Source organism: Nilaparvata lugens, chromosome 4, assembly GCF_014356525.2.
Source record: "Nilaparvata lugens isolate BPH chromosome 4, ASM1435652v1, whole genome shotgun sequence".
NCBI lineage: Eukaryota > Metazoa > Arthropoda > Insecta > Hemiptera > Delphacidae > Nilaparvata > Nilaparvata lugens.
The window spans coordinates 63,798,601-63,817,696 of record NC_052507.1 but is presented as its reverse complement, the minus strand read 5'-3'; the positions used below and the strand labels follow the sequence as shown (position 1 = coordinate 63,817,696).

The 19,096-nt window shown below is 34.1% G+C and overlaps 1 protein-coding gene across 1 annotated transcript; it reads right to left on the bottom strand.

The window, feature by feature from the left end:
- On the bottom strand, positions 1 to 18,733 carry LOC120350903 (riboflavin kinase). Its single transcript, XM_039426160.1, has 4 exons — positions 18,461 to 18,733; positions 15,943 to 16,094; positions 12,223 to 12,325; positions 1 to 965 (listed from the first exon to the last, which is right to left on the bottom strand). The coding sequence occupies exons 1-4, from the start codon at positions 18,543 to 18,545 to the stop codon at positions 826 to 828; spliced, it is 480 nt and encodes a 159-aa protein (XP_039282094.1). The 5' UTR covers positions 18,546 to 18,733; the 3' UTR covers positions 1 to 825.
- Between the last annotated feature and the right edge of the window lie 363 nt (positions 18,734 to 19,096).

The window sequence follows — 19,096 nt, the reverse complement described above, 5'->3', positions numbered from 1 at the left end:
ATTAACTTCTGTAATGTATGAATTCTCAAATTAAAATTTCAAATAAACTATTTTAAGCCGGCTATTCTTAAAATAATGGGCTTCTCCTAAAAGTTTTCTAGATTGCATAGTATTTATACTCTACTATTTATAAGTTACAATAGTTTTAGTTTGAGATATTCATTTTTATTAGGCTATACTTAAACTAATCTTATCGAAATCAACGTCTGTAATGTATGAATTTCAAATTCAAAATTTTCAAACAAATTACTTCTAAGCAGGCTTTTTGTAAAAGCTAACTGCACTATAACTCAGTATTAAATTCTAGAGTTCGTTTCCTTGAACAACTTTCTTTCATATTTTTAACCAAGCATATTGATTTAATATAAATTTAGGACTGGTTGCACAGAAGCCGGTTGAATTTTAACCGTCATTAATTTCAGGAGAACCAATCAGAGAAGGCCTCTTTGATAAGACGGCTTCTCTGATTCGTTCATCAACTTTGGCTTTTGTACAACCGGCACTAAGCACTAAAATTCATTGTTAAATTCTAACATTTGTTTCCTTGAACAACGTTCTTCTATCTCATCAACCAAATAATAGTTGATTTAATTAAAATGAACTCTAAGAATTTTTATTATTGGTTAATACACTGATGCATTTATTGTCAAAAGTTTCTCGTGCTAACTCAAAGTTTTCAAAGTTTGAGTTTTAACTCAAATTGTCAAATTTTTCTAGTGAAACCTATAAAGTTATTTATATATCACAGTGCTACCACCCCACAATTTTATAAAATGTACAAAATCTAGAAATGTTGGCTTGTTGATTACATCACCAGGAGGAATCTCACGAATGTTCACCGTTGCTTTCACAGCCATTCTTTTCATGGCTGAAGAACGGATGTGTCCTGTATTTTTCATACTGGGGTTGAGTCAGCCTTTCCTTAGCAGTTGATATGTCGTTCTTTATCATATCAATTAGTTCATCTGCAAAACAAATCAAAGTCAAATTTTATAAGACATGAGTGGAACAGTGTTTGGTGAGATGTGGTGATATACAGAGTGGTGCAGAGGAAACGCATGTTTTTCGAACCGCTACTCCGTGACGGGAGGGGGTATTGACCTAGAACAAGTTTTGGCAGACGGCCTATACTCTGCCAATTCAGTCGCTATGGAGAGTTGGAACGTACAATATCGTGTGTTCGCTGTCGAGCAGTTTTTTTTCAGAAACAATGGCCCATATGAATAAAAGCAGAGCAAATGCTCATGAGCAAGAGCATGGAGCATAAGGTAGAAGCAAAAGCATTTGCTCATTTTTATATGAATAAGCTTTACCTTATACTCTTACCTTATGCTCCTGAACTCTGGAGCAAATGCTCACGTATTTTAAAGATTTTTCATCAGCTGATTCGCTTTTGTAGCCTTACTTTGTTTTTATAGCTCACGGAAGCGCCAAATATGCAAGTAGGGGGCACCGCTTATGTTTGCGTCATCTGCTCTGTTTTCTATTTATGAATAGAGTTTTAGGTTAGTTGAGTTTAGAATTTTGAAATAATAGCGTAAAAATGTCATCTCTATAATAATCTTCAGCATATTCTTACGATATCAATAGCCTTCTTATAATCGTCTACACTCTTATCTTCTTATCTTTTGTATTTATTCTTTTGTAGGAATAATGGTGATATATATCATGGTTGAATCTAAAAAGAGTTTTATAGTTCTTTAGTTCTTAACTATTGGTTGTGATTGTATTGGTATGGTTTCCTATTACTCACACGAATTAGTTGAGTATTTGAGCATAGTAGTTTACTATGAGCAAAAGGTGATAAGCTGCTCCAGACTAGAATCACCTTTTTTGGAGCATTTGCTTCAAAAGTTGAACAAATGCTCTAGATCTCTAGTTTATTCATACAATTTTGAGCATAAGCTTTTACTTTTGAGCAAATGCTCAAACTATTTTTTCGATGAGCATGAGCAAAAGGTTTTGCTCACGTTTATTCATAGAAAATGAAGCAAATTCTCAACTTTATTCATATGGCCCATTGAATCTGTAGTCACAGTGCAACGCTTATCCGTCAATATGTTAGAGTTGGACGTCAAGGTGCAGTGCCTGTTCGAAATACTGTAGTTGCAGCGTTTAGAAGTACTGGTTCTGTCATGAAAAAAAAACCCACCTGGTTTTCCCCGTTCAGTCCATACTCCGGAAAATGTGGATCAAGTCAGAACGAAGCACTTTGAGTACAGATTCATTGTTTCTGAAAAAACTACTCAACACAGCGACACAACATCGTTACCTGATCGAAATACTGTACTCCGATGGGTTGCAGCGTTAAAAGGTATTGGTTCTGTAATGAAAAAACAAACCACCTGGTCTTCACCGGTCTCCGGAAAATGTAGACCGAGTCAGAACAGCGGTTGTTACTACTCCTAGACGATCGAATTGACGATATGGTCTCAGTAGTAGACAACACTGACTCGATCTACATTTTTCGGTGTACGAACTGAACGGGGAAGACCAGGTGGTTTCTTTTTCATTACAGAACCAATACTTTTTAACGCTGCAACCCATCGGAGTACAGTATTTCGATCAGGTACTGCATCTCGACGTCCTACTCTAAAATATTGACGGAAAAGCGTTGCACTGTCACTACAGATTCATTGTTTCTAGAAAACTGCTCCACAGCGAACACACGATGTTCTAAGTTCCAACGCTCCATAGCGACTGAAATGGCAGAGTATGAGCCGTCTGCCAACATTTGTTCCAGGGCAATACCCCCTTCCGTCGCATAGTACTAGGGGTTCGAAAAACATGCGACATACATAATGAAAATACTGAGGATGACACCCTATAGTGAGGTCCACGCTATAATGGCAATATTTTATTGAAATTTGTGTTGCTATTCTTGTCTATCATTCAACAATACAGATAGCGCTATCCTTTTCTAGCTCGGTTAAATTGCCAGATCGGGTTTTAACAAAGTAGCAATATAATTAATTAGCAAAATATTCAATTTCAATTATACAAATGATTATTAATAGTTGAAAAATGAATTTTTTGACGAATAAAATATAAATGATTGTATAAAACAAAAATTAACACTTAATATTACATCAGATATACCGGTATCAGCTATAATCTATAGAAGGCAGTGGAAAGACAGAGAATCGGCAACGCTGTCCTCCTACGTTTTTCCACTGTCATTATAACATGGACCTCACTAAGTATATAGAAACCTATATCAGATCGCTCTCTGTGTGGCCGAGCCCTGAATAACTGAACAATATTATTAAAAGAATTCAGGTTCAACTTCAAAGCTAAGAAACCAAGATTTGTTTTGTTTTTCAATTGTAATTTGATGAATGGATTATTATTCTCAATTGACAAATGCGCATTACCGAAAATTTACATAGAACAATGTGACTAAACAGCTAACACTACTTTGCTAATAAAATGTGGAAGTAAAAAGAAACTTTCCCGTTATTATTGATAAAACTTTTGCAACAAAGGTTATAAAAGTCAAGACAGGACATAATTCACTCTGATGGAGGCTGGAGTTTTTAACTGCAGAGGTCTAATGTTCACAGAACTACTAGTATAACTACTTAATAATAGAATGTTAATAATTATGTTTTATTTACATCGTTCACAGACCATACTTTCGGAGGTAATTGGAAAATAGCCTTCAGTAGATGTGAGTTTCAAATAATGATTAAGAGTTAATCATTACGGTTACAGTTTCTGTATTCTGTACTGTTCAAATTCGTCCCACAAAATAAAGCATGATTTAATAAATATTTAATTTTATTAATTATTTTATTTAAGTATGATTCTCTCTCTATTGACTGAGAATGTCAATAATTTTGAGTACCATAAATGTTCTTCGTTTCTCAATAATCTATTACTCAACAACTTCCTCTATGTAACTTATATTTCATTTCATTTCATCCACTGACCTCCTACAAAAAGAGGTGTATGGATTTGTCAAATTATACAACTAGTAGTTCTGTGAACAGTAGACCTCGCGCAGTTAAAAACTACAGCCTACATCAGAGTGAATTATGTCCTTCCTGACGTGTCGGCGAGATATCGGTGTGTAAACAACTAATGGTTGTTTCAAATGTTGAATCGACAATAATTATTAATATTAGTTATACTTATTATCATTTGAATGCTAATTTGTTGTAAACAACTATGCTACTACAGTATCATCAAAAGCTTACCGAGTTGAAAGCAGAGAAAAGTCGGGAGAAAATACTATGCCACTTCAAGTTATCAATTGCATGCCTCACTGCATGCAATTAATAGTCCACACAACAGCTGTTTTTTCACTAAGTTACATTGAGATATTGAATTGCATGCAATTTATAATCCACTCGACAGCTGATTTATGATGAATAATTCTATAGTCTGATTTTTACTCTAATATTGGCGTATGAAGGAGGCTCCTTTTTCGTTTTATATTATCCTTGAAAAGCAAAATTTCCAAAACCTTGTCTATACGTCGACGCGCAATTAAAAAAGGAACATACCTGTCAAATTTCATGAAAATCTATTACCGCGTTTCGCCGTAAATGCGCAACATAAAAACATTTAAACATTAAGAGAAATGCCAAACCGTCGACTTGAATCTTAGACCTCACTTCGCTCGGTCAACAAGAAAATGTATATAATCATCTTAAGCCTCCAACTTGAGGTTTGTAGTATTCATTTATCGGGTTAGCACAAACAATACAATGATCGGCAAAGGAAAAACAGGCTATTGCCCAAAACTTTTTCAATTTCCTAATTTAGTTTAAAATTGTCCAAATATCATACATAGGTTATGTCCTTTTCAATTTCTACACCAACTCATCAATCTGAAATAGTTATTTGTGCAACTAGTGCGCAAAGTGACAGTTTGCTGCACCGAAAGAAACGTTTACGCCCGAGCCGTAGGCGAGGGCGGAATGGTTTCTTGAGTGCAGCAGAGGAACTTTGCGCACGTATTTCACATTAAGTTTTTCCTACAGTTACCATTGAATATGAAAAGTGGGTAATTATGGGTAAAATTGCCTGAAATGCATCAAATGTTTTTCTGTGTAATTTTATTATTACTAATTAATAATTTACATAATTACCATATTTTTATACTATTAATATTAGGCGCGAGCTTTGCGCCCGGTGCAATATCATGGATAGGTGGATGAATAGAATTTTCATTACTATTTTGAAATAATGTGATGAAAAATTAATATAATTGCATATTTCACAGTTTTGTCTCAAAATAATATATCTAAAAATTGATTGAAATTTAAATTACGGTAACTAATATAAAAATAGGTAATAAAAGTTGAAATTCATCGACAAAAAAAAAGTCATTGACCGAGATTCGAACCTAGATCATGTTTGTTATTCACTGAGCTTTGAGTTCTGACTGATGTATACGCCTTTACGCTCTCGGCTATTCCGTACTGTTGAACGTTTGGGCCTGACTGATAACCCTTAGCATACACGTAATACTGTAATACTAGACTTCTAAAAAAGTTTACTTCACTCCTAAAAAGAAACCGTACAACAGACTTTGGCTCATGACTTATATTATTAAAATTAATATTATTATCTGTCTCACAATAAAATTTTCACTCTGAATTAAGTCAGATAACGTAGGCTATGTAGGCACTATAATAATAGAGTATAGCGCAAATTGAAGCCGGTTTGCTGGCATTTCACAACAAAATATGCTCTGAAAATAGTTAAATCATAGAGAAAACATTCGAAGATTCAATCTTGAGTGGGCCTAATGTTTTCTCTTATGGTTTAATATTGAAGAAAAATTATCTAAAAGTTTTAATAATGAATTACAGAAAAATTACTAGGCATTTTCAGTCAAGGCTGAGTTTCACCAGTAGGCTTACCTTAAACTTCAGATCTCTGCTGTATTTGCTTATTATTATTGTTGATTGTATTGCATTAAGAAGTGGAATTCGATAATAAAAAAAAAACAATTAGCCTATTACTCTACCTCACTTTTAAATATTGATACAATTATTGTACTTTGAATTCAAATTCGATTCTTCACTTTTAAATACTTGCGATACGTACCTTTCTGACAATGGACAATGTAGCCAACATTATATTGTTGATGCTATGGAGATATATCACCGTATTCTATTGTTTGATATCAAAAGCACAATAATAAATATTAATTATGAAACAGTAATTTATAAAATATATTATTATAGACATAATACCGCGATTCACGATACATAATTAGTAGTTTATTACAGTCATTATGAGATTATCTCTCTATGATTTTTGTGAGATCGGACACGATCAGCTGTTATTCAAGGTCATTTTTCGCCCCACTTGGATGTAATGAGCTGGTTTACGTGCGTCATATGGAGGCCGAAAATGATTGTTTTCTGACCAGGCCGGTATAGTATATTTCGCACCTAGAGCAGAAAATGAGATTTTTCCAGCTCGAAATCGGTTTCAAGTCCGAGGCCGTAGGCCGAGGACTAGAAAAGATTGAGAGCTGGAAAAACATTTTTGCCCATGGTGCGAACGATATTTTTCGCCACACTACAGGTATTGCTGACAAAATAAATAAAGAATACAAAAAAAAAATACTCGTTAAGCTATCGTACCTATCTCTTGATTTTAGTGGTAGAAGATTTGCAGTCAGGATTTCAGATTCTTTTAAAATTTCACTTGGAATACCACAGTCTTCATCTTCAAGCATTTTTGAAAATTCGGAATGCACTAATCAACAATAAATAATTGAATAAAACTGGTTGCGAAGCGAATTAGTTTGATTCGAAACTGGAACTGAAATCATGGCGACTTCAGCACTGATGATGAAAGTGGACACTCGCCCGATCTAGCGGATGACTTATTAACTACTTCCATGAGCGGCTGGAAAGAGACAACTTTCTGGGCTAGACCGGAAAAGAAACCATTTTCTGACGTCATCTGCAAACAAGGTCTTTCAGATCTACGTAGGGACTGGAAAACAGCTGCTTTCTGTGCAGTGTGGCGAAAAAAAATTTTACGGCATAGGGCTGTTAAATAACCTTGAAGTCAGCTGATTCTGATTTGATTGTGAATGTGTTTACAAAAATGGTTTATGAAACGGAATCAGTTTATGCTTCTAGAGTTGAATAAGTATTCTGCAATAAGATACTATCATTTATTTGGATGAATAAAATACAGATAAGATATATATATAACTATTCAAATTCGATTTTCAGAGTAGGATAGACCTCTAACCTAAATTCCGAAGTCGACGACAACAAGCATTGTTGACGTTGACATTCAGATTGGCCAAATTTCAAGTGTGCTAAAACAGCTGATCAAAAAACTTTCATTATTTGTCTTTATTATTCAAGAATCAAAACATTATAATAATATCATCTCATTGTCATTTGGAATAATAAAAAGTATGAACTCAACTCTTACATAATTAAACATAATCTTTAGGTTATTTAGACAAATCAGAATAAAAATAAAAATACTTGGACAATTTCCTGATAATCAGATTACCTCAGATTTGCTAGAGCTATGACCTTCTGTTTTGCTTTCGGAAGTTCTAATAAACAATTATTCGATATTATATTGTTTATTTTTGTGTGTGGCGAAAAATATCGTTCTCACCATGGGCAAAAATGTTTTTCCGGCTCTCAATCTTTTCTAGTCCTCGGCCTACGGCCTCGGACTTGAAAACCGATTTCGAGCCGGAAAAGTCTCATTTTCGGCCCTAGGTGCGAAATATACTATTACAGCCCTAGGGCCGTAAAGTTTTACCGTCCTGGTCGGAAAACAATCACTTTCGGCCTCCATATGACGCACGTAAACCAGCTTATTACATCAAAGTGTGGCGAAAAGATAATTATTTGCTATCAGTTTGAATGTGTGACATTGTGTAGAAGGCCTACTATTTGAACTGTGTATATCAAATGTATTTGAACTGAGTAGGCTATATCAAACAATACAAAACGCTGCTTCAAACAAGTTATTAAGCGTCTTTCGCCATTGAAATTTACACTAAGTTGTGTTTGATTAAAAAAGAAGATTATGTTAAAAAGATAGAGGCTAAGTTGCACAGAAGCCTGTTGAATTTTAACTGTGATTAAATATTTCAAGAACCAATAAGATAAAAACCTTCTTTCAAAAAAGCCTTCTCTGATTGGTTCTCGTGACATTTAATCACGATTGAAATTTAACAAGCTTTTGTGCAACCGAGCCAATGCATTATAAAATTACTAGTAATCTGAACGCAAATTGCATTCCATCAAACATCTACTTCCAAAGTGCAAACACATCTTACATTAACACATTTGCATTTATTCATATTCTGGGTTGTAGTCTATTTGCTACTTAATAATAATATAATGTTAAAATAGTTAATATAATGTTAAAATAGTTAATATAATGTTAAAATAGTTAATATAATGTTAAGTAGTTAATAATTGACCGAGCGAAGTGGGGTCTAAGATTCAAGTCGACGGTTTTGCATTTCTCTTTATGTTTATATGTTGCGCATTTACGGCGAAACGCGGTAATAGATTTTCATGAAATTTGACAGGTATGTTTCTTTATAAATTGCGCGTCGACGTATATACAGGGTTTTTGGAAATTTTGCATTCCAAGGATAATATAAAAGGAACAAGGAACCTCCTTCATATGCCAATATTAGAGTAAAAATCAGACTATAGAATTATTCATCATAAATCAGCTGTCGAGTGGATTATAAATTGCCTGCAATGACGCATGCAATTCAATATCTCAATGTAACTTAGTGAAAAAACACCTGTTGTGTGGACTTTTTATAGCATGCAGTGAGGCATGCAATTAATAACTTGAAGTAGCATAGAATTTTCTCCCGACTTTTCTCTGCTTTCAACTCGGTAAGCTTTTGATGATAAGTACTGTAGTAGCATAGTTCTTTACAACAAATTAGCATTCAAATGATAATAATTATAACTAATATTAATAATTATTGTCGATACAACATTTGAAACAGCCATTAGTTGTTTACACACCGATATCTCGCCGACACGTCAGGACAGGACATAATTCACTCTGATGGAGGCTGGAGTTTTTAACTGCAGAGGTCTAATGTTCACAGAACTACTAGTATAACTACTTAATAATAGAATGTTAATAATTATGTTTTATTTACATCGTTCACAGACCATACTTTTCGGAGGTAATTGGAAAATAGCCTTCAGTAGATGTGAGTTTCAAATAATGATTAAGAGTTAATCATTACGGTTACAGTTTCTGTATTCTGTACTGTTCAAATTCGTCCCACAAAATATAGCATGATTTAATAAATATTTAATTTTATTAATTATTTTATTTAAGTATGATTCTCTCTCTATTGACTGAGAATGTCAATAATTTTGAGTACCATAAATGTTCTTCGTTTCTCAATAATCTATTACTTAGCAACTTCCTCTATGTAACTTATATTTCATTTCATCCACTGACCTCCTACAAAAAGAGGTGTATGGATTTGTCAAATTTATACAACTAGTAGTTCTGTGAACAGTAGACCTCGCGCAGTTAAAAACTACAGCCTACATCAGAGTGAATTATGTCCTTCCCTGACGTGTCGGCGAGATATCGGTGTGTAAACAACTAATGGTTGTTTCAAATGTTGTATCGACAATAATTATTAATATTAGTTATACTTATTATCATTTGAATGCTAATTTGTTGTAAACAACTATGCTACTACAGTATCATCAAAAGCTTACCGAGTTGAAAGCAGAGAAAAGTCGGGAGAAAATTCTATGTCACTTCAAGTTATCAATTGCATGCCTTACTGCATGCAATTAATAGTCCACACAACAGCTGTTTTTTCACTAAGTTACATTGAGATATTGAATTGCATGCAATTTATAATCCACTCGACAGCTGATTTATGATGAATAATTCTATAGTCTGATTTTTACTCCAATATTGGCGTATGAAGGAGGCTCCTTTTTCGTTTTATATTATCCTTGAAAAGCAAAATTTCCAAAAACCTTGTCTATACGTCGACGCGCAATTAAAAAAGGAACATACCTGTCAAATTTCATGAAAATCTATTACCGCGTTTCGCCGTAAATGCGCAACATAAAAACATTTAAACATTAAGAGAAATGCCAAACCGTCGACTTGAATCTTAGACCTCACTTCGCTCGGTCAACAAGAAAATGTATATAATCATCTTAAGCCTCCAACTTGAGGTTTGTAGTATTCATTTATCGGGTTAGCACAAACAATACAATGATCGGCAAAGAAAAACAGGCTATTGCCCAAAACTTTTTCAATTTCCTAATTTAGTTTAAAATTGTCCAAATATCATACATAGGTTATGTCCTTTTCAATTTCTACACCAACTCATCAATCTGAAATAGTTATTTGTGCAACTAGTGCGCAAAGTGACAGTTTGCTGCACCGAAAGAAACGTTTACGCCCGAGCCGTAGGCGAGGGCGGAATGGTTTCTTGAGTGCAGCAGAGGAACTTTGCGCACGTATTTCACATTAAGTTTTTCCTACAGTTACCATTGAATATGAAAAGTGGGTAATTATGGGTAAAATTGCCTGAAATGCATCAAATGTTTTTCTGTGTAATTTTATTATTGATAAAAACCTTAATCCTAAATTCCTAAAGTCCTCGTTGTCCTTGGTTATAATATATAATGAATAATAATTAGCGCGTTGTGCTTGGTTGCACCTCTGCTCACTATAGCAGCCACAGCAGTCACTGTTACCAACTTCATTTTGATTTTGCTGCACTGTTGCTCCATATAACCTACTAAGTATTTTGCGTTGCCATGTTGCAAATCTGGAGTGCAGAAAAATTTTTCCCGCACTAGAGCGGAAAAGTGATTCTTTGCGTTCTGTAATCAGTACAGCAATGGCCACTTTTCAACGTAACTGTAGGAAAAAATAATATAATTTAGAATATTCATTGAACTCCTCCACTGAATATGCACCAATAGAATGCAGCTCCTTCCTCAATAGAATTCTAAATTTTCTTCCTGATATTTCTGTTAAGTGAGATGGCAACAGGTTGTACATTATATAAAAATAAATATGATTCAGAATCGTCTTCGTACACCGGCATCATGTACCCAGATAACCCATGTACAGAATATTTTGGGCTAAGCCACACAAAGCGTTTAGTATCAGACGAGTCGGCATGGCAGGAAGCTCTCCGATTGGCTGATTGGGTTGGCATTCGGAAATCAGCCAATCGGAGAGCTTCTTACACTGCCGACTCTTCTGAAAAAATCTGGTGTGGTACACTCACACAACTTTCCTTGCTCATTGATCTATAAGCCTCATTCTTAAACGAGGATAATCTAGGGGAATAACATTATGCCGATTGGCGGCTAAATAATTAAAACTATGATTATACTATTGTTATTGTTTTCAGAGTACATTTTCCTTACTTTGAATTATGAAATTTGAGGATTTTTTAAAAGTTGTCATAACAGCAGTTCTACAAATAAAATATCGACATGTATTCTTTTGAATAAACTGCTCTACCTACCTACCTACCTCACGCACGAGAAGAAGGTTACAAAGTAAATTTCTCAAGGATGGGGTGGACCCCCTGTTAATTTCTCAGGGAGGAGACTCATGCCAGTTAATAGAGCTGATATATAACTATACAGGATATGAATTTGAAAAAACCGGTCAAGTCATTTTTGAGAAAATTGTGATAGAAATTTAACAAAATTCATTCTTCTCAGGAATATTACGAAGCTCCTGCAATTTTCCCAGAAATGAGGCTTATGTCAGTTGATAGGGATTATAAATAGCTATCTAGGGTATGAATTTGAAGAAAATCGTTAGAGCCGTTTTCGAGAAAACCGTGAAAAACACGATTTTTAGCCATTATCCGCCATTTTGAATTGAATTTTATTGAATTTCTTATTGTCGGATCCTCATGGTATAAGGACCTTAAGTTTAAAATTTCAAGTCAATCGGTTAATTAGGAATGGAGTTATCGTGTTCACAGACACACACACACAGACCAACACCCAAAAGTCATGTTTTTGGACTCAGGGGACCTTGAAACTTATAGAAAACATGAAATTAGGGTACCTTAAATTTTCTTTGGAAAGCAATACTTTCCTTACCTATGGTAATAGGGCAAGGAAAGTAAAAACTCCATGTGTCTCTGTACTACTAACTTTCTGATGCTTGTACTGTATAATTGAAGAGGAAATACTGTAAATTGATTTCAATTATTGTGACCCTTACCAACTGAGTTGAAGTCCATTTCAGGCCTGATGTAGTCTACTATGCATATCTTCAGATTCGAACCGTAGAAATCCGAGTCAAACTCATGTAGAATGTGAGTCTCCTGAAAGAAAAGAAATATAAAGAGTTAAAATTATGGTAGTCGTATTGAAAACGTTTAATGAGTTGAATTGAATTTAATTGAAAATGTCTTTATTCATCAAAATGCACAAAATACATCAAATTACAACAAGAATTATTAATATCGTCACAAAATCATCCTTTACACATACAGAAGTCAAAAATTCTGATAAAAAACAATATTCTAAAATCTTGCAGTCAAATTGACATACTCCTGCAAAGAGTATAGGGATAGTCCCACCAGATATTCCATTATTTTTTTTGTAGGTATTCAACCTTCTCTATTTCTTTCAACTCTCTAGGAAGTTTATTGAAAAATTTTCTCCCCATAAAAAATGTTTTTTTCTTGAATAAATCCAATCTATGCCTCTCCTCTAACCTTCCAAATCTGGTGTTCGTTCGTTCGTGCGTGTCAGGTGATAGGTGATTAAATGCCTAAATTAAAATAAAAATCCACTGTTTTAACATCTTCGTCATTAAATTCAAAGAGGTCTTGTCGAGTGCATGCTGGAGCAAGACAACATTTCAGGAGGTGGTCATCTGACTGGATATCGCCACAGTCGCAGTACGGGTCCTCTATCTGCCTCCAAGTTGTGCGATTTTCTTTTGTGCAGGCACACTCTGCTCTGAGGCGGTTCAGAGTTTTCCATTTGCCATATTGACAGCTCTGCTCCTGTTGGAAGTTGCTCCCTCAACACCAAGTCAGTGGCGTCTGTACTCTCATGCCATAGTCTAATTCTTTCCTGTTGAGCCGAGGAGCCAAGCTCCTGTGTCTCTGTCAGAAAGCTGCGTCGGGACTTCAGCCGGTGATTTGCAGGGGTGTGGCCGAACATTGGGTGTCTGTTGTCGTTAACCTGTCGAGTACGCTCAGTCCTACCAGCTATTTCTCTTCGGATTGATGGAGGGGCTATCCCCTCACCTATACAGGTGATATAAATAGAAATCTGGTTTTGTAGCCCATGTGTTTCGTTTCTTGATCCTGTTGACGAGTATTTTTAAAGTACATGACTACGTCAAAAATATATTGCCCATAGATTGTTAAGAGAACAAAACCATTATTATCTATGGCATTAGAGTTGTGAAGAGGCCTATATTACTAGTAGTTCTGTGAACACTAGACCTCGCGCAGTTATAAACCACAGCCTCTTCTGTCCATCGGAGTAAATTCTGTCCTGTTCAGTTATGTTGGCAAGAAAACGACTAATGACTGTTGGGGTTACTGTATCAAAAATGCTAACATCAAAAGCTAATCTGCTTCAAGACATACTGACAACAGGTCAGCCCGAGTTGAAAGCAGAGAAAGGTCGAGAGAAAATACCATGTTACTTTCAGTTATTAAATTGCATGCAACTAATAGTCCACACAGCAGCTGATTTTTTACTTAATTACATTGAGATATTAATATTGCATGCGTCATTGCATACAATTAATAATCCACTCGACAGTTGATTTAGGATGAATAATTCTATAGTCTGGTTTTACGGTAATATTGGCGTTCGAAGGAGACTCCTTTTCCTTTTGTATTCTATTTAAAAAGCAAAATTTCAAAAAAAAAAACGTATATATACCCTATACGTCGACGCGCCTTGTTTCAAAGTACTTGTATACGAAATTTCATCCAATTTAAACAATTACTGCGCCTGTAACTGCGGTACAAACAAACAGACAGACACACAAAAGCCGATTGAGTCGAAAGTAGGACCTCAGCTTCGCTTCGGTCAATTATACAATCTAGTACCTACTTATAACATCAGGCGAAAGTCATTTCTAATTTAAACAGAGTGATTATTCTATAGCTGTGAGGCCTGATTTTACTAGTAGTTCTGCGAACAGTAGACCTCGCTCATGAATAAAACTTTCAATCTAATGAGAAGGGCCAGTAAAATAAGTACAGAATATTGTGAAGATTTAACCATGTCATCTATTATTTTTTCCATTGAAAGTGCTAGAGACACTGTTTGAAGGGACACTGGACTTATCAAGGAGGTTTCTTTATATCAAATACATACAAATTTTACCTTTTAAAGACTAAGAAATTGTTAAAAAACCACGGATTCATTGATACTTAGAAAGACCGGTTTCGGTCTTTATCAGAGTTTATCAGAGATTGACAATGGTATAATCACCGAAACCGGTCTTTCTAAGTATCAATGAATCCGTGGTTTTTTAACAATTTCTTAGTCTTTTTCATTCAATATGAATAATTACCACAATATCAACTTCTCAACTACACAAAAAGAAAAACAAAATTAACCTTTATACCTTTACATACAAATTTCTTTCTACAACTGCAGTATTGGACTCCAATGCAATAAAGATTTTTTAAAAATAATTTATCAAATTATAATTTGATAAATCAATCTAATAATTATAATAAGATGATTCAATTTAATAATTCTATCTAATCATAATAATTTATTTAATAATGATATATTATTAGAATAAGATAAAACAATTATTATCATCTGCAAAAAAAATTGGTAGGAACGAGATTTGAACCTGGGTCCCACAGTGTGAGAGCTCACGGTCTAACCAACTTGGTCACCATGTGCTCGTAACAATAGATGCGAAAAAGTATGAACATGAATTGCTGTATCTACAAAGACACATCTTTTCTGGATTGAGGTTAGTTTAAGGTTTTTTCAAATTACAAAAAAAACCAGAGGTCTTATCAAAAATCGTTACACATACGTTTGTTCATACTTGTTTCAAAGAACTTGCATACCAAATTTCATCCAAATCGGACAATAACTGCGACTGTAACTGCGGTACAAACAAACAAACAGACAAAAGCCGATCGAGTCGAAACTAAGACCTCAGCTTCGCTTCGGTCAATAAGTAGGTACTGATTTTGTACAATAATATTGGATATCTAGGGACCGCTTAAGCCTTTGTCATACTGAAACCAGTGTGTTGTAAGAGCGTCTACTATAGTCAACCGCACGATAATGGTCCGATGGAAATTGGAACGGCTGAGTACCTCCTCACCCCCCTTCACCGTACCCATAAACGTTGCCAATTCTTCAGGTGTATTATGAAAAAAATCAATTGATTCTCATTAATAAACAGCTGTGGGAGGCGTTGACCAACTCTTATTTGGCAACGTTGCACTCACCTGTTCAAATTTCCATCGAATTATTTTCGTGCGGTTAACTATAATTCATTTCAGTTGAACATCCAAATATTAACATTTCAAGTAATTAATTTCTGTGAGTAGAACAATAAAAATATTTGTGAAAAATCATAGACGATACTAACCTGAAATTAGAATAGGAGAATAATAAATTTTTGTACTGAGATATTTGTCCTACAACGTGCCCCACATTCTGTCTAAAATTTGAATTCTGATGACGAGTTTTGAGTGGAGAAATCAGCATTGTGAGGATGCTGGCGCCACCATACGGCGTTTAGTTCCACAAAGTGTCATGCATTAGTTTATATAGTTTTAATATAATTTGTTAGTCCTGGCTTCAATGAACAGCCTATTAAATTATTTCTGAACGTTATCAAAAGTTGATACATTCAAAGTAAAATTATCAGAATCTAAAACATTTTACTTTTTCTACACTCGACATATTGTGCAAGAAGTAATCTACTTACCACAGATTTCTTGGTATTTTTGTAGTATGGATTCCAGCCTATGCTTGTGACCATGCAGTAAACTGGACTGCAATCTACCTGCGCCCATCCAAAGTAGATGCCCGAATTCAATTCAGAAGGTAGTTTCTCTACTATCTCGTCAGGATAGTTTGCTAGAGAAAAAATAGAACATTTTAATGTTAATTGATTAACAATTAATATGACATCACATGATTAATAATAATAATAATAATAATGTGTTTCTGTTCATGGCGTGGTCATAGGTGTGACCAAAAGTGAACAAATCAAGAACATAAAAAAACTGTCATAAGACAAGATTCTTAAACTATAGACAGCTGAAGTGTTTTCACAAACCTACAACCATAGTGCGGTCCACGTTATAATGGCAGTGTTTGATTAGCAATTGTACTGCTGTCCTTGTCTATCATTCAACAAAGCGGATAGCGCTATCTCTTTCTTGCTTTGACTGTAGACACTTTCCAAACTTCTGGGATCTTCAATTGTCTCCAGCACATATTTATCAAATGGAGGAAGCGAAGTTTGAAGAAGAGACCCTGTTGCCAATCGTTTTTAACAATGTAGAAATATAATTAATTTAAATTATTTAATCTTCATCAATCATAATCTTATTATTTAATTTTTATCAAAATATTTAATCTTGATTAAGAAAATCCATTATGAAATCATTGAAAATATAATTTCTAGCTTGATAAAATATAATATATTATTTTAAATGAGAATGAACAGTTAATATTACCATCAATAAACCGGCATTGGCAAGACAGAGGATCGACAACGTTGTTCTCCTATCTTTCTCCACTGCTATTATAACGTGGTCCGCACTTTAGTTGTATAGTGCGGTCCACGTTATAATGGCAGCATTTGATTGACATTGATGTCACTATCCTTGTCTATTATTCGTCAAATCAGATAGCGCTATCCTTTTTTAACTCCGAAAGGTTGCTTTTTCAACAAAGTAGAAATATAATCAATATTAATAAAATATCCAATCTCAATTCCAATAATTATTAAAAAATGTATTTTCTCTAGGGCCACTCCCGTGTTGAAGATGGACACGTTACTTCGTCGGTCCCGGCTGCCTAGAAACAATCGTTAGGTCATGTCAGAGGCCTTGGAATTGTTCAGGTGCGACCTGAAAACTCTGACACCAGACCTGAGCCAGCCGATATAATAATTATTATTTTATTTTGACGAATAAAATAATTATTAATGATTATTTTCAACCAGAATAAGCAGTTAATATTTCATCAGATATACCGGTATCAGCTATCCCCTATAGAGGGTAGTGGCAAGCCAGAGAATCGGCATCGCTGTTCTCTCATTTTTCACCACTTCCGTTATAAGGTGAACCTCACAATACTCAAAAATAATTTAAGATTTATTTATTTATTCAACTTTAATACAATACATATTCAATACATAGGCTATAATTAAAAATCAGTTGGCCTATTAATAAAAATGGTAAGTTCATAAACATTCATTCAACAATTACAATATCAAATCAATGATAGGAAGAGAATCAACAGGATAAACCCAAAACTGTTTTTCTAATTTTGATAAAAATTGTCCAAATGAGGTTATAAAAAAAGTTATAAAAAAATCACAAAAATTTGCAGTCAAAATAAACATTATACTAAAAAAATTTATCTGGTAAAACATCAATGGCTCCTTTGAAAGAATATAATTATATCTAAGACCTTTTCTAGAAGATAGCCTATCTTGCAGTGTTTGCAAATTTAAATTGGCCAATTCAATTACGGTAATAGCCATGACTCTTGATTTCACATTGACTTTGAGGTCATAAAAATTTTTATGTATGTCTATTAGGCTTTAAGCGTCAAGGTCCCTGAATTAATCAATTGATTTGTCTGTTAGCATGAAGCGTTTGTATTGATTCTCTCTATTGAACTATACAAAAATAGCCCTATCTGGAATTTTATTGAGGAAGCATGTGGGATTCTACAATTTAATGCAGTTTAAGTATTGCAAATTCTCCTAGCAACAAGATAATGTAACAAAAATATAGAGATAATGTCACTGAAGTTAAAATTTAGCATTTGATTGACATAAATAATATTGATATCCCTATCCAATCAATAAGTAAAAGAAAGACATAAGTAACACAGAATATAAGCCTATCAAGTAATATCACTTTAGTAGACTAACTAGCTATTCTAGCATAAAAAGTATTTGCTATTAAGACAATAAAACGGTGCTAATCAAGTTCAACGTTGTCAACTGTTATTTTATTCAATTACATATTCAATAAAAGGAATTATATAACATGGAAATCTTAAAAAAAACTGAGTTACATTGATTTTACAGTTGAACATTTTAAAATTGCAAACTGAAATTATTATGAATCCAATTTTTCAATTGTCGTTTAGGAGTGATGGAAAATTATGAACCTTGATAACAATAATTATTATGGGTATTATTATAAGAGTAGGTACTGGAAAAGATATTTAATCATTATTACGTAAGTAATAAAACTTACCTGTGGGAATTCCCAGTTGTTTTGACCCTCTTCCAAACCCTTTGATAACAGGACCACTCAATAAAAAGGGATAAGATGGAATCATGTTTTTAGCTCCGAATTTGAGGTAACAGAGAATTTAGAGAATTGGATAAGGTGTTCAGTTCTTAATTCTTCTCAAAACTTTCTAAATTGAATTACTTTTGGATGTGGCAATGAATACATAACTTTGAAGAGAAAGAGCTAGAAAGCTAGAGCTGAGAGCTGAGCTAGAGATCAAAAGAGGTTATGAATGTGACACAACAGCTGATGATATGAGAGCGTTCTGGGAACATGCTTCCAACCTTCCAATGTCATAACTAACCATTTTAAAAATTTCAATTTCAATGAATTCACTTCTTTTAAATATTAATACATTCATACATGTTTATAGATCATAAGTTTTTGATACATAATAATTATTTTTAGAGAGGAGGAATGGTGAAATTATCAACATAATATCTACACCAATATATCGAAGTCTGGCAAGTATATCGATAAAAGTATCATATCGACTGAGTCATATCGATAAGACCTGATAATGATGTGATTATGATTCCCGCTGTTATTCAAAGCTTTTTCTTCCTCCGTCTGTCCGTCGCCACCGCCAATTCTTTT